A 14254-nucleotide genomic window follows, 5' to 3' on the forward strand; every position below is an offset into this window, starting at 1 on the left:
CTATAGCTGGGAATGGAGAACAGACTAAAGAACAGAGGCTATCCTCCATTCTTTGCTTTGCCGACAGTCATCTGGAAGTTAGAAGTACTGCATTTGAACTCCATTTGCTACTGCACTGGCACAAGTTCAGTGAAAGCCATCGTTGTCACAGACACATGTAATTTGTCATTGCAATGTCAGAATCAGCTGCAGAATAGACTTTAGAACCAAATCTGTGCATCATGGTCTCTGATTTACTCCCATGTCCCCATTGACTGGAGCACAGATTTGTTTGCTTTCTGCAACATAGTATTTCTGACTCAGACAGCTTTTCCAAATGACTCAACTGACCGAGGTAGCAGAATCTCTCAGATCATAAAGGTCCCCGGTTTAATCCATTCTCTGTGCAGAGTTAGCAGAGTTCAGCCAGGAATCGTAGAAATGCTGCGACTTGCCAGAGTGCCCTTAAACTGGGGAGAGAAAAAAAATACAGCCAGGGTTTCTGATCTTGGTTAGCAATCAGCAACCCTGCTGAAGTACATTTGTGTGGACAGCATCAGGCTCAGCTGATTGAATAGCCACTTGATAGTCAAACATGAAAACCAGCAGCTTAGATGATGTACCAGAGGGTATCCAGTATCTGTACCCCACTATGGGTTAACACCTTCAGGGCAGGAAGAAATTTGGCAGAGAAAGGGAAAAAATGTATAATTTTTGAAGTTATTTTCTACTGCCACTTTATAGAATCATAGAATGATACAGCACGGAAGCAGGTCATTCGGCCCATCGTACCTATACCGGCTCTTTGAAATAGCAAGCCAATTAGTCCCATTCCCATGCTCTTTCCCCATAGCCCTGCAAATTTTTCCCCTTCAAGTATTTATCCAATTCCCTTTTGAAAGTTATTATTGAATCTGCTTCCACCACCCTGTCAGGCAGTGCATTCCAGATCATTAATCGCTGCGGAAGAAAATTTCTCTTCTTCTCACCTCCGGTTCTTCTGTCAATTACCTTAAATCTGTGTCCTCTGGTTACCTACCCGTCTGCCACTGGAAACAGTTTTGATGGATAAATAAGGAGAAATTTTGTGATGCTCTCCCCATCAAGAAGGTGGGCAAGCAGTCATCCTCCAGGCCCTTGTCATGCCCACTCTGATCTGGACACAGGTTAATACATTACCTAATGTCCTTTTTGGGGATGTGAAAATGGGGAACAGAATGAGTTAATAACATTCCCCAGCTTCATAAAAAGAGCTCACCATAGAGGTTTCACGAGTATGAACATGTAAAACCTATTAATCTTACATCTGCCACTTACTTGCTGTCAACTTTTTCCATTATAAATTCCTATATCCATATTTATATTGACCCTGTCCAAACTCTAATTGAATGCTGGGACATGCAGCAGAGTGATCAGCTCTTCCATTTTTACCTTCTCTTTGCAGTTGAGCAACAGTACGGACAAGATTCTCCAACAGCTTAAGGAGACTACAGGTTCAAGAGTCCTACAGCACATCAGGAACAAGCAAGATCACACTGACACTCGCATCACATTTCCACATGGTTTGAATAAAATTAGTGACTTGTATAATTTTTCAGCCCTCAAAGGGTTAAGCAAAACATGGGTCACCCGCGATCCTGTCCAAACATATTCGGAATACTGCCCCACTTCATTTGTACCTTCTAATTACTCAGAGAATGTTGTTAAATATGTTCTTTAGGTTCACAATGTTCCTGCAATTCTACATTAGTGTTAGATCAGGCTGGTCCATCAGCAAACCGCACAGCAGGAGTGTTAAGATGTGGATTTCTGCAATCCTGCAGAGTTCTAACTGGTGGGTAACGCAAATAAGTCAGCCAGATTTCTCACTGCTGATTAGCCAGCAACTCTTGCTGGAAAGTGCAGACCTCTGGAATGAAAATAATCAGGCTTGGCTGCATTGCCTTTCATAGTCGAATACATTTGCTATACTATCACCATCTAGGCTCACACATGAAGAGCAGCAGACGATGCTCAAAGAACACTACCCTACTAAAGAGTCAGCTCTTCAAAGAGAGCAAAGTAGAAGAAAGAAAGAAAATTCAGTTCCCTGGAGACAACACTCACATTCACTGCAAGGGACATTTTTGCACAAAGTAACTTGCTTTTCTGGGAATCTCCCAGTGGTTTTACAAAACAAACAGGATCAATGTAGCATAACACTAGAAAGTTTACATATAGTGATCCACTGATTTTCTATGCAATAACAGAAACAAGAGTGGGTACACAAAATGTACGTGCGTGGAAGTGTGGCATTGAGAACAACTGCAAGACAAGCTAGCTATCACCAAAGGAAATATGCTGTAATCATACTTGATGACACTAAGCAAGTGTTGAGAGAAAGAATAAAGGGACCTCAACCATTTAACAACTAGTGCCATGCCAGTGTTGACATAACAGCTTACATTTATATAGTGCTTTGAATGTAGAAAAATGTCCAACAGCACTTCACAGAAGCATAATTAGATAAAATTGACACTGAATCTAAGGAGGAATTATTTGGAGGGGTGACTAAAAGCTTGGTCAAAGACATAGGTTTTAATATAATACTGTTAGTGTAATTTCTACACCATAGTGACAATCGCCACGATTTTTACATTTCATGACACTGATGCAGAAGTCAGAGTGAAAAGTAGCAATCCGTTTAAACGTAGAAGCAAACTTTGCCAATTTTCTTGCCTCTTCTCCTGAAGATGCTGACTACTGCTGCAGTATGATTTCATGGGTCTTTCTTCATACCAAGCATCCATGGAGGTCATTATGGCCAATGTACTCACTTAACATTCATAGGTGCAATTTTTAAATGGGTCACTGGGTAGCAACTGAGAACCTTGGCTGATTTTTCTCTTGCCTACTCCAGAGAAGTTGAGCCAACTTTAACATCCCAATTGATGCCTTGGCTGATATCAGCCAACTTGGCAAACTGGGAACCAATCCTGGGACCTTCTTGAATGCGTGGCTTAATGGTTTTTCATGAATATATACGGTGAACTCGACCACTTGAATGACAGTTCAATAGTAACTTTCAAAAGGGAATTGGATAAATACTTGAAGGGAAAAAATTTGCAGGGCTCTGGGGAAAGAGCAGGGGAGAGGACTAATTGGATAGCTTTACCAAAGAGGCACAATGGGCTTCTTCTGTGCTGTATCATTCTATAATTGTGGTCACCAACTGCTTAGATCACTAAAGGTAAAGTATTTCAAGTATTGAGAATCCAAAAGCTAGACGAATCCTTACCATTTCTGAACAGCAAGTAGCATGCAAACTATATCAACAGGTCCCACATTTGGAATATAGCCACATAAAGGCACCCAATTAAATTTGTTCAAGTCAAACTACTTTTTAAAAAACACTTTAGTTAAAGCTGTTCTTTTTCTCACAAAGAACACTTAGAACTTCCATGCAAGGTAGTGGAAGAAAAAAACCCAACGTCAGCTGGCTGTGATTGGGGGCTGAGATTAGAAACCCAAGTTTCTTTTTTAAGATAGGTGAGCCAAATAACCTCTCATGCATAGTTACCCTGTGATTGAGGAATGAAAGCAACCCAAAGATATTAATGAATTGGGTGTGAGAGACGCAGTTATTCCAAAGTCTTGAAGTCTACTGCCACCTGTTCGATAGGCCAGCCAAGTTGGCAGCCAAGCTGAATTTGCAAAGCAGGTAAAACCACCAAATCTCTCAAAATAACCAGGTCAGAAAAGCAGTACAGAGACAGTTGTAAATTAATCAAAGTGCACAATGGATGAGATAATTTCTCAAGATAGCTAAAATCACTAACCACCTCTTTTAAAAAGGAACCTAATGTTCCCACATTTACAGTCAAACTACCCTGTTCCCATTTTTAACATATATAAAAAGGAGGTGGGTGGCTCTGTTAGTTAAGTTCCTGCTGTCCTGTAAACCATTTTACTGGGACTTCAGTCATTCTGTTCCAAAGCAAAAATATACACCAAAAAGAGCGCTTTGGTCAACTGCCATGGTGCAGTTTGAGGAACAAAAACAAGAATATGCCTTCATGCTTTTCTTTTGCAAACAGCTGTGTTTTGAATTTCAGGTGTTCGCGATAGGACTAGAATAAGGTCACCATCAGTCTGTGGCTGTGTCTCTGGATTAATTAAACATCAAAGCTAAAAGCAGGTGCTCATTTGGCATAGCTGTTGCTCGATTCCCTGGGAACACTCACATTGCAAATTTTTCCTTGCAGCTGGCCTACTGAGTACTAATGATAGTCAATGCGGGGGGAATTTTTTGTTGTTGTGCCGTTGTTCTGGGGCAGTGGCCTTTCGTATGAAGTCAGACCAGCTGTACATAATATTAACTCTTTAAAAAGTTCGCCCAGAGAATGACAGCTGATCATTTTTATCACTGTACCAGAGGCACCAATACCTCCTGTACCTCACACAAGTGGTCTTTATTCACACAAGAGCCATGACTGTGTGTTGGCAGGATGACTATGGAAGACATCAGTGCCAAGCTTGATGGTATCCTCATTTGGTATTTGCATGGACACACTTCTAGTAGAGGGACTGGTGTATAGCAATTGGGACAGGGAACTCCAGCAAATTTTTCTCTTCCAAATCCAGGGGTACTGAGGCCAATTCCATCGCCCATAACACACCAGCTAAGATCAGTTAATTCTGCACAGATCAGGGAACAAATCTGGGACCTTCGTAATCCGCAAGGCTCAGGAATAGAGACTTCTACTTCTGAGCCATTGACATCAGATTTTAATGCTCAACCAAACAGTATAATATGCAATTACAAAAATGTACACACGCAATTTGTTATTTTAGATCTCCTTCACCTTTCCTCCCACACCATTTTTCTTGAAGGAGGTATGTGACCTACCACCAGACACCCAATGAATGACGCTGGGAAATTGGGTAACTTGCTGTGGAAAAAACAATTCGATGGGTCAAACAGATGGGAATGCAAAAGACACAAATTGGTGTTGCGAGAAACATGCAAAAACGCTCAGACTCTGTTACAGTACACTGGGATGACAGGCATAGTGGCACATCACAACACCATTAAGTGTCATTAAAGGGGAAGTAAAGTCTACAGCAAGGGGGAAAGAGTATTTTCTATTCAAAAGGATTCCCATCTCTATCTGAAAATAAAACACAAATATATGGTACCTGGTTTGAAGCATTAAACCCGTTGCCTCACAGACGTGCTACTGATTCTGCTTCTTAGAAAAAGTATTACTGCAGAAAAACACTAGCGGCCAGTTACTGCTGCGCACAGCCTGTAGGGAGCTGTGAGAGGCAACAAATTTGATGGTATTTCAGTGCAAGCAGCATATATTTTTATAACTATATGTTGAGACAGATGCAGCAAGCATCTAATTTTGATTAGAAAGTACTCCCCTGGTTTGTCTGATCTCCAAAATGCTCACTGAAGTCTAGCCATTTTAATTTTAGGAAGGTAGTATTTTACAAATATAACTTGTTCTCAATGTTTCAAGTGCCAGGTGTTCAGAAAACTCACTGGGGATTAATGAATGTTTAGTACATACACACACACACTTGTTGCCATTTCATTTAGTTTATTTTAGCAGTCTCACTCAGCTGGGAAATAAATGATTCAAGAGCTAACTGGGTGGCACTTGCATAGGAATAGGAGGAGGCCATTCAGCCCCATCGAGCCTGTTCCGCCATTCAATTAGATCATGGCTGATCTGTAAAACGGGGTAACTCTGCTTACTTTGTGAAATTTTACCCATTTAGCAGTAGCATTTCTCTCTCTACTCAACCCCTAAATATCATTCATAGTCCTCTCTTGCTCCATGGTCAACTGTTAGATAGACTTGTCAATCTGGCAAATGAGAGTTGACATCTCAGTAACTTCCCATACTAACACACCTTGTTCATGCCACAGGCTACTGGGAAAGCTGAAAGAAAACTCAATGCTTTATGGTGGGACAATCTCACTTTAATGGAAGGATATTTGAAGTTCTCCAGACTAGAAAATGGGGCCTGCTATCCATTAATGAATGTTGCACCTTTTCACTTCCCCAGCAGGGAAAGCTATCTAATTTAAATCTCTCTGGCAAGGTGTTCTTGATCCAGCAATTAGGTGGCAAGTTAGCAGCCTTTAGCCTACATCTCAAATAGCAAGGCCAAGTGAAACTTTAGCACAAGAAAACTGCAAGGACACCAACGTTCCATTTGTGACCGGAGAGACATTTACTTAGATGGGACCAGTACTCCCATATCTCTCTCTCCTATTATCAAGGTTGTAGCTCATGCTGGGCAAGGTCCTAGAGGGCTGCATTTACCTGTGCCCCAAGTGACCTATCATGTGATTTCAGTAGGCATTGGTTGACTATTTGACCAGAGGGGGTTGGGAGGAGGGGGAAGGGAAGAAGATCCCAATTCATCCAACAAACACATATATGCATTTTCCAGAAGGCGTCACCGAATAGGATCTAGAGTGGGATCCCTGGATGTCCCGCCCCCACACCCCCAAAACCCAAAGGGACTGAGCTGCACAGTCATTCCTGCCACCATGGCAAAAAAGGTAAAAGTAGAATATGAACCTGGGATCTTCCTGGTTTATATAGTCCACATCTCATCCATAGCATATTGGCTCACCGGACTACCAAAGGAGTACCCCTTGTTTGTAATTTATTCATTTTAAAGCACCACAGGACTTTGTTCCAGAGAATTAATGCACAGCAGAATGCAGTACCAAACCACACAAACCAGGAATGCCTCACAGGCACCAACCAGAGTGGCAGAGGAATAATACAATTGGCTTCAGATTCCCAACCAAAGGAAACTATCTGCCAAGGTGGTTTTTGGTGCCAACAGTGCAGGTGCTTGGTTTATGACACAGGATTCTCTCGGGGATACTTATTACATGATAACCCTGTGGCAAAGACCATAAATGAAGTAGTTTAAGTGGACTGAATTTTATTACAATTCTGATATGTCAAGTTGTAAATCATCTGTATTTACATACACGATAGCAGATACTAGTTGTTTGCAAACCAGCAGATGCATTGTTTGGAAACACTCATATTATTCTTTAGCTAAGATATCTATGGTAAATTCCAAATGGTCCATCACAAATAAAAATGAAATACAAGTGTATGGCTGAGCCCAGGGGAATAGAAATGAGCTTTTCAATGGGTCTGGACACTTCTGTGCCTTGCGTGTATTCTATTAACACCACGATGCTGTGTCAGACAGAAATCAGGATTTGATGAGTAGTTTTGCAAAAGAGCAATTCAAAATTGCACCGGAAATTAACAGTGTACATTGGAGAACGGACTCAGCACAAGTGATACTCAGCTCACAATCAGCTAGTACAGTTCAATCCAAATTCTTACCTGAACATTTCAGTAAGTTCTCCCTTCACCACAGCAACAAAGACTGGGAACCCGATGCAAGCAGGTACCAGGTACAGTAGAGCAGGCTGGCAATTTAAAAAACAGTTTTAAAAAAGAAAATCACAAAACGTTAAACCCTCAACAGCTATAGTTTAAACTAAAATAGTAATATTTACTAAAAAAAAGCAGCTCCTTGGCAGTTTTTTTTTCGAGAAATGACACTGATTTACAGTGGGGCTTGCACAAATATTTCAGAGTGGATCCAATCACATTTCTCAGTAGCAGAAAACACAATCATCTTCCGCAGCCCCTTGAAAATATATATTTTTTAAAAATAAATCGCACAGCATTTTTAAATTATTGGGATTCTATTTCTTGCTTTCTTCATGCAATTTAAAAATAGTTTGGGTCAATATGCTGTCACCTCCCACAGAAGCCATTCTTGCATCCTGTATCTGGGACAGAGATCTTTAAAATCGGTTTTCAGCAATAAATTCTTGGAATGTTTATGGGTGATGAATTGGTAAAAATCGATTTCCTCCCAGCCTGAGGGAGAAAATTTCTCCTTGGTTTATTCTGAAAACCAAAAATTAGGTCCTGAAATGTGTGCGAAATGTCAGGAGGCACATTGAAGAGCCTTGATAATCATTACAGCCATGTGATCACATAACATTCAAAGCACATACTGCAAGATGAAACTAACATTTGTCAGACTTCAAAGAAGCATATCATAGTAACGAAGCATAAATAATTCAGACTAATTTTAGCAGTCAACATTTTGTGGCGCACAGTCCATTCACAAATAACAGATGCATTTTACTGCTGAAATGGCTCGATAGGGTTTTGAGATCGTGGAAGCCTACTTCACTTTTGGAACTACCATTGAGGCCAAAGTGGTGTCGATGAACTGCGTAAATAATTGTGGGTTGTCATTTAGCTTGATTGTGCCTCGTTAGTCTCTTGCTTGCTTTCACGAGGTTTAGTGACGTTCAAAATAAAACAGAATTCCTCTGAATTTAACCTGTTTTTTGGGCTGTTATTTTTGCCCTCTATTTTCTCCCAGGTTTTGATACTAAAAAATAAAAACTGAAAAACAGCCGAAAAATAGAGGTTTTTAAAGTTGGCAATAAAAACTGACTTTAAAAGGCCTTTAAGGGCACAATGTCAGGAGTGGGAGTTGCAATTAAGTGGTCTGTATCAAGGAAGTCAGTTGAAGTGTTATTTACACTACAGACTGGATATAGCGATTAGAAATATGGCGATATTAGAAATAAAACAGAAAATGCTGGAAATACGCAGATCAGTTAAGATCTGTAAAGAGAAAAGACAGACATTTCAGGTGTGGACGTCAGGATCCTGACCAGTATTGGCTTCATAATTGACCTTTTGGAAGATTTGCAGAGGGAGCAGAGTTTCAGAAAGTTATTTGTAGTGACAACCTGTGAACAGGTTACTGTAGGTACTAAACTAAATGAGGGAGATGTATTGGGAAAAAAACAAAATTTTCCTCCATCAGAATCGGCTCGCTGAATTAGTGATCAATTTTGAGGGGGGGTGGAAAACAGAATAAGCTCAGTGAAACAGCATTGATGCATTAGGGGTTGCTAGGGAGGTGAGCATGCTTTCTACAAGATGGTGCATGACAGCAGAAAATCTGAATAATGGGATACCAATCCACAAGAGATGGGAGATTAACACATTTGAGTTCTACACGACGAACAGGTAAACCAGAATAGCTAACACCATCAGGAGGGAGGAATATATTTTCAGAAAATGAGAGCTCCTTTAGTCAAGCAGCAAAATCCCTGAAATGAACAAATACTTCACCATTTTTGTTGGTAGCAAGCTAGATAATGCTGCTTTGCAATTTTAAAGAAAAATATGAAATCAAAAATTATGGTACAGCATAGCTTGAACATCTCCCAAGGAGTATGTTATGACTAGGGCTATCCCTATACATCTGAAGTGAAGCGTGAAAGAATGAGCAGGGACGACCAAGTCTGTGGGCCAACAGATTTACCATCCACATCTAAAATAGGCAGCACTATGGAATGATGGGAAGTTAGTTCATGTTGCACCCCCTCAAGGTACAATCAAGATTTAAGACTACAAAGCAGAACTCACCTGAGCGTGCTTGAAAGTGTGCATTACAAAAATGGTAAGTCCAAGACCAAAGACGTAAGCTAAGAAGCTGGTGTAAAAATACGTTCGGCTATTCTTCTTCAAACTGGGCCGGAAGGGGCGAGAAGAAAAGGAACAGGTTGGTAATCTCTGTGCACTACACTTATCATTTTCAACAGCAGGATTTTAATTTGCAAAGACATGATTAGTCTGAATTTTAGTACAAGAACCTCATCAGCGCAACCACTAAGTAGCCCGTAAGCATGAAATAAAGAATATGCCAAATTTAAAACAATGATATGCATTTTACTTTGCCATTTTATGCTGCTCCATATTGCCCAGCATAATCCAGGGAAAGCAAATACAGCAGCTTGGAGTATTTGTTTAATCTGCAATTACTTCCCTGAGCAGCTCAGCACGTTTCTCCAGTGACCAAAGAGCCACAAAGAGCAGAAAGAGGCCACATTTTATCCACAGTCACTTCAAGTTAGTGGATCGCGGCCAGGGTAGCCCTGCAATTGGTTTAGGGTGAGATTTGGGGGGGGGGGGGGGGGGGAAACAAAAATGTCTGGGGTTCCCAATCCTCGCTGCTATCCAGCAACCCTTGCTGCAAGTGCGCAATATGTGGGGATAAGGCTGCAATGTCCCTTTGCTCAACGTTCTTCACCTAGGCTCACGCATGAAGAATTGGGTGAGGTACTTGAAGCCACCATACTCCACCAAGGAATCAATGCCTTCAGGAAGGGGACATGAGATGGGGAGAAAATTTACAGAAAGGGAATTAAGAAGTGTGCACGTGAAACTGGTATGCATAAAGAGGCAAACTATCAGAAAATATAATCTCTACATACTATATATTACCAACACTGCCAAGATCAGAACTGCAAATAGCTGGACTATACCACAACACATTTGAATACATTATGTTTTATATTTATAGACACATACCCTTTCATTTATGAAGCTGCAGGTTTGCAATTCCATCAGTTAAAACATTACTACCATTTGCAGTGTCTACCTCCTTTAAGATGTTAAAAACCTGACTTAAAAACCCAAACCAACTTTTCCAGCTCCACTACAGTCTGCTACAGTTTTATCAGGATCAACAAACTAAGTCCAGTATCAACTTACAAATTCAAGCCAGACATTTTCCCTTGTGTACACAACACAAGTGAAGATTTCATCCATTATACAATTCAGTTCATTCATGTATTCAAGCAACTTACCTCACATCAAAACGAAGCAGAAGAGCAATGAAGATGCCTAAGGTTAGAAAACAATAGAATTAGATCTCTCCAATTAGAATTGTACTGTGATTACAGCCAGCTTCAATCCTGGTAACAACTGTAGTCTGAAGGGTCACTAAATACCCAATACATTAACACCATCTGACTTGAATTATTTTAAAACTTAAATACATAATGACCCCAGACAGACTTGGGTGTTAAAATGCGTTAAAGCACAGTCCTATCATCCCAAGCACCTGGACTAGAATCCAGTTAGACGGAAGGGATGACTACCATATCTTTTTTCTTTTGACTCCACGTCTCCTTACGCATTTTGCTGGGGTAGAGCTTCATGGGTCTCTATAGCCTTCTGCTACCTCGGCCAAGAGGTCATTCCTCATGCCTGAGCAAAGATGGTGAATGGCATGCTGACCCGCAACTGTAGAGGGCATTCCAACCAAGACCCATCCTGTCATCAGCTGATACTTCCCTACCGCCCCCCACACAGCAGGAATCACTGGATAGCATCAAGTGTAGGAACCCCGGCTAATTTTCCCAGCTCCATACTTTGGGAGAACGATGCTAATTATAGCACTACTACTGCTGCCCTGACAGAATTAAAGCTGCTTTTATATTGCTTGTGCTGCCAGCTGAACACAAGGTAATTACAGAGGAGGAAGTACATTTAGCCTATCTTAATTAATTCATCCAGAAAGACCTTAAAAATCCCCTCTCCTTTCTTAAAGGAGTCCAGGGTTTTGGCCTTTACTACTCTACTTGGAAGTCTATTCCATGCGTTGATTACCCGTTCTATGAAGAACTTCCCGATATAGAATCAGAGTACAGCAGGAGGCCATTGGGCCCATCATGCCTGTGCCGGCTCTTTGAAAGAGCTATTCAATTAGTCCCCCTCCCTTGCTCTTTCCCCATAGCCCTGCAAATTTTTCCTTTTCAAGTATCTCCCCAATTTCCACTGACCCTGAACAATCTTAATCTCACTTTTAATTGTTTTATTTAAATCTATTTAGGGTCACTTTTCCTTAGTCTAAGATTGTTGATTTTCAGCGGTTTTTTCCCCCAATTCATTTGCATTAGTTCCCTGATTGTATTGAATTTAGCCCTTTTAAAATTTATATACAAATGGCCTTAGGTATTTCAGACTCCCAGCTCATGTTAAACTAATCATTGTGTGGCTGCTGTCCACCAGGGATGCTGTAACTTCTATTGTGTGTCCATTTTCTGGGCATTAATGAATACTACATTAAGATGAGCATTACTATACCTCCTAATACACTCTCGTTCAGCCAGCAACAACCACAAACTGCTCGCAAGATTCATTGCTCTGCATTGGCTGAACATGTTTAGCGGCAAGTCAAGTCTACTCAGACTCCCAAGTTTCTTTCAGCTTCATCCTTAGCTACACCATTCATTGAGTACATGTTACCTATTTTTCCTTTTACTTTACACTGGTTTACATGAAATTTCGTCTGCCATTGTTTCTACCACTTACACATTTTGTCCAAACCATTCTGCCTCTTCCGTTTCCATTGCTTCTGCAGTTTGGTATCATCTGCAAATTTGATCACTTTGCATGGAGTTTCTAAATCAGTCAATTTATGTAAATTAGAGACAACAATGGTCCCAACATTGAGCTGTGAAGCACCCCATTCAGTACTTCACCACCACCACCAACCCCCCCGCCCCCCACCCAGTTACTAACCCTACTCTAATGAGTTCTCATTATTTCTTACCCTTCAGCCAATTGATCCTTTCCAAAGGTTTACCCTGAACCCCCACAGCTGAGTTTAACTGATAGCCTTTAATGTGGAACTTTGTCAAAATCCTTTTGGAAGTCAAGGTACATGATGTAGAGCTTGCCACAGTCCATTTGGAAGGTTGCTTCCTCAAAAACGTTGGGGGTTGGTCAGGTAGAATCTTCCCTTTCTGGATCCATGTTGACTGCTGTTCACTAGGTTTTGCTCAGATAATCCTCAAGTTTGCTACTGATAATAGCTTCCATTATTCTACACGTTTCCTACGTTACAACAGTGACACACCATCCTGACTTGGAAATATCGCTGTTCCTTCATCGTTGCTGGGTCAAAATCCTGGAACTCCCTACCTAACAGTACTGTGGGAGAACCTTCACCACACGGACTGCAGCGGTTCAAGACGGCAGCTCACCATCACCTTTTCAAGGGCAATTAGGGATGGGCAATAAATGCCGGCCTTGCCAGCGACCGCCCACATCCCATGAATGAATAAAAAAACTACACTTCTAAATGGGACATCCTGAGGTTGTGAAAGACACTATATAAATGCAAGCTTCTCTTTCATGGAATGGAAGCAAGACTAATGAGTCTATAGTTGCCTTGTCTGTTTTGGTTGCCCTTTTTGAATATGGGCAGTAGGTTAGCCCGTTTCCAATCTACTGGTATCTCAACAGAGATCGATCAATTCAGCACAAAGAAGGAATCATTAACCTGGGAACTTTCATAACCTCACTAAGGTTCATGTACCCAGTGAGTATGTCAAAACGTGACAAAAAAAGTCTGCTGAGAAAACACTTCTACATGAAACAAAATTTGATTCAGTTATTTAAGATGCTAAGTTTTATTCCCTACTGCTGTTATGACTCAGTCTGTCAGCAGTGTGCCAATAACTCTCCAATTACCTTGACAATATTATTGCAACAATTACTTTTGATTGGAAACTGCATCTCTTAAACAGCAGTTTGTTTTTAAATCATTAGCATCTCTTCAGATTTGCAGATCCTCAGTGCATAATTACAGGAAACATCGCTCCAGATATAATCAAGGCAATGAACGAAGAGCAAGAGTAAACTCTGGATACAGACAGCCAATTACTGGATTTAATTAACCCAAATCCTTCAGCTCATCCATGACAAAAGTGATTTTTTTTTAAAAGCAGGGTGTCAAAAACATGTGAAAATCCATCATATTTAAAAAAGTGTCAAGCTGTGGAGAAATCCATACCTGTAGCTTGTTTGCCTGATATGGAATATACTCTCTCCCCCAATAGAGTTACACCCTCATCTTCTCAGAGATTTTGGAGCCGGAGTTCACACCCCTGATTATATCCAAGCCTTGGTCATGTACTTCCATAGCTTTGAGGGACACGAGGCACTAGATCAAGAGCCTTTTGAAAACTGATTAAAGCCATGCAAGTGGATTTCCACAAACTTTATGAAGTTCTGTGATTGTATCCAACTTGCCCAACACAATCCTGATGAGAGCAAACTCTCACCTGCTCGTTTCTTATTTCTCTGCAGACCTCCAGACTACTCTATCTCTGTTGCAACAACCCAGAGAAACACCTTAAGAATCACTGATAGCAGCAAGATTCTTGGGTAGTTTTCAAGCTCACTGGGATTCTCCCTTCATGTGGGAAATAATCATAATTGTACCCTGGAATACTGAGCGTTTGTCTGCGTCAAACATAATTCTATATCACCCATGCCCGTTGCCCTATCACTAGCTAGGCTATGCAATGCGGAGTCCACTTCCTCCCATCCGACTAGCTCATTAAGAA

At 40.9% G+C, this 14254-nt stretch overlaps 1 protein-coding gene and 1 long non-coding RNA gene across 4 annotated transcripts in view; one reads left to right on the plus strand and one right to left on the minus strand.

Moving 5' to 3' along the window:
- The window catches only part of LOC137335141 (uncharacterized), a 69798-nt gene extending 61447 nt beyond the window's left edge, over window positions 1–8351 (plus strand). For both annotated transcript variants that reach the window (XR_010966344.1, XR_010966345.1), the window contains one exon: window positions 1424–8351. This is a non-coding gene — a long non-coding RNA (uncharacterized lncRNA). The remainder of the gene's footprint in view (window positions 1–1423) is intronic.
- hm13 (histocompatibility (minor) 13) overlaps window positions 1–14254 on the minus strand; it is a 50329-nt gene that overhangs the window by 11326 nt on the left and 24749 nt on the right. For both annotated transcript variants that reach the window (XM_068000275.1, XM_068000274.1), the window contains exons 9-11: window positions 10703–10739; window positions 9480–9582; window positions 7356–7441 (exon numbers count right to left, since the gene is read on the minus strand). In XM_068000275.1, coding sequence (XP_067856376.1) covers window positions 7356–7441; window positions 9480–9582; window positions 10703–10739 — 226 coding nt within the window. The remainder of the gene's footprint in view (window positions 1–7355; window positions 7442–9479; window positions 9583–10702; window positions 10740–14254) is intronic.

The sequence above is a fragment of the Heptranchias perlo genome, chromosome 19 (assembly GCF_035084215.1).
Source record: "Heptranchias perlo isolate sHepPer1 chromosome 19, sHepPer1.hap1, whole genome shotgun sequence".
NCBI classification, from domain to species: Eukaryota; Metazoa; Chordata; class Chondrichthyes; order Hexanchiformes; family Hexanchidae; genus Heptranchias; species Heptranchias perlo.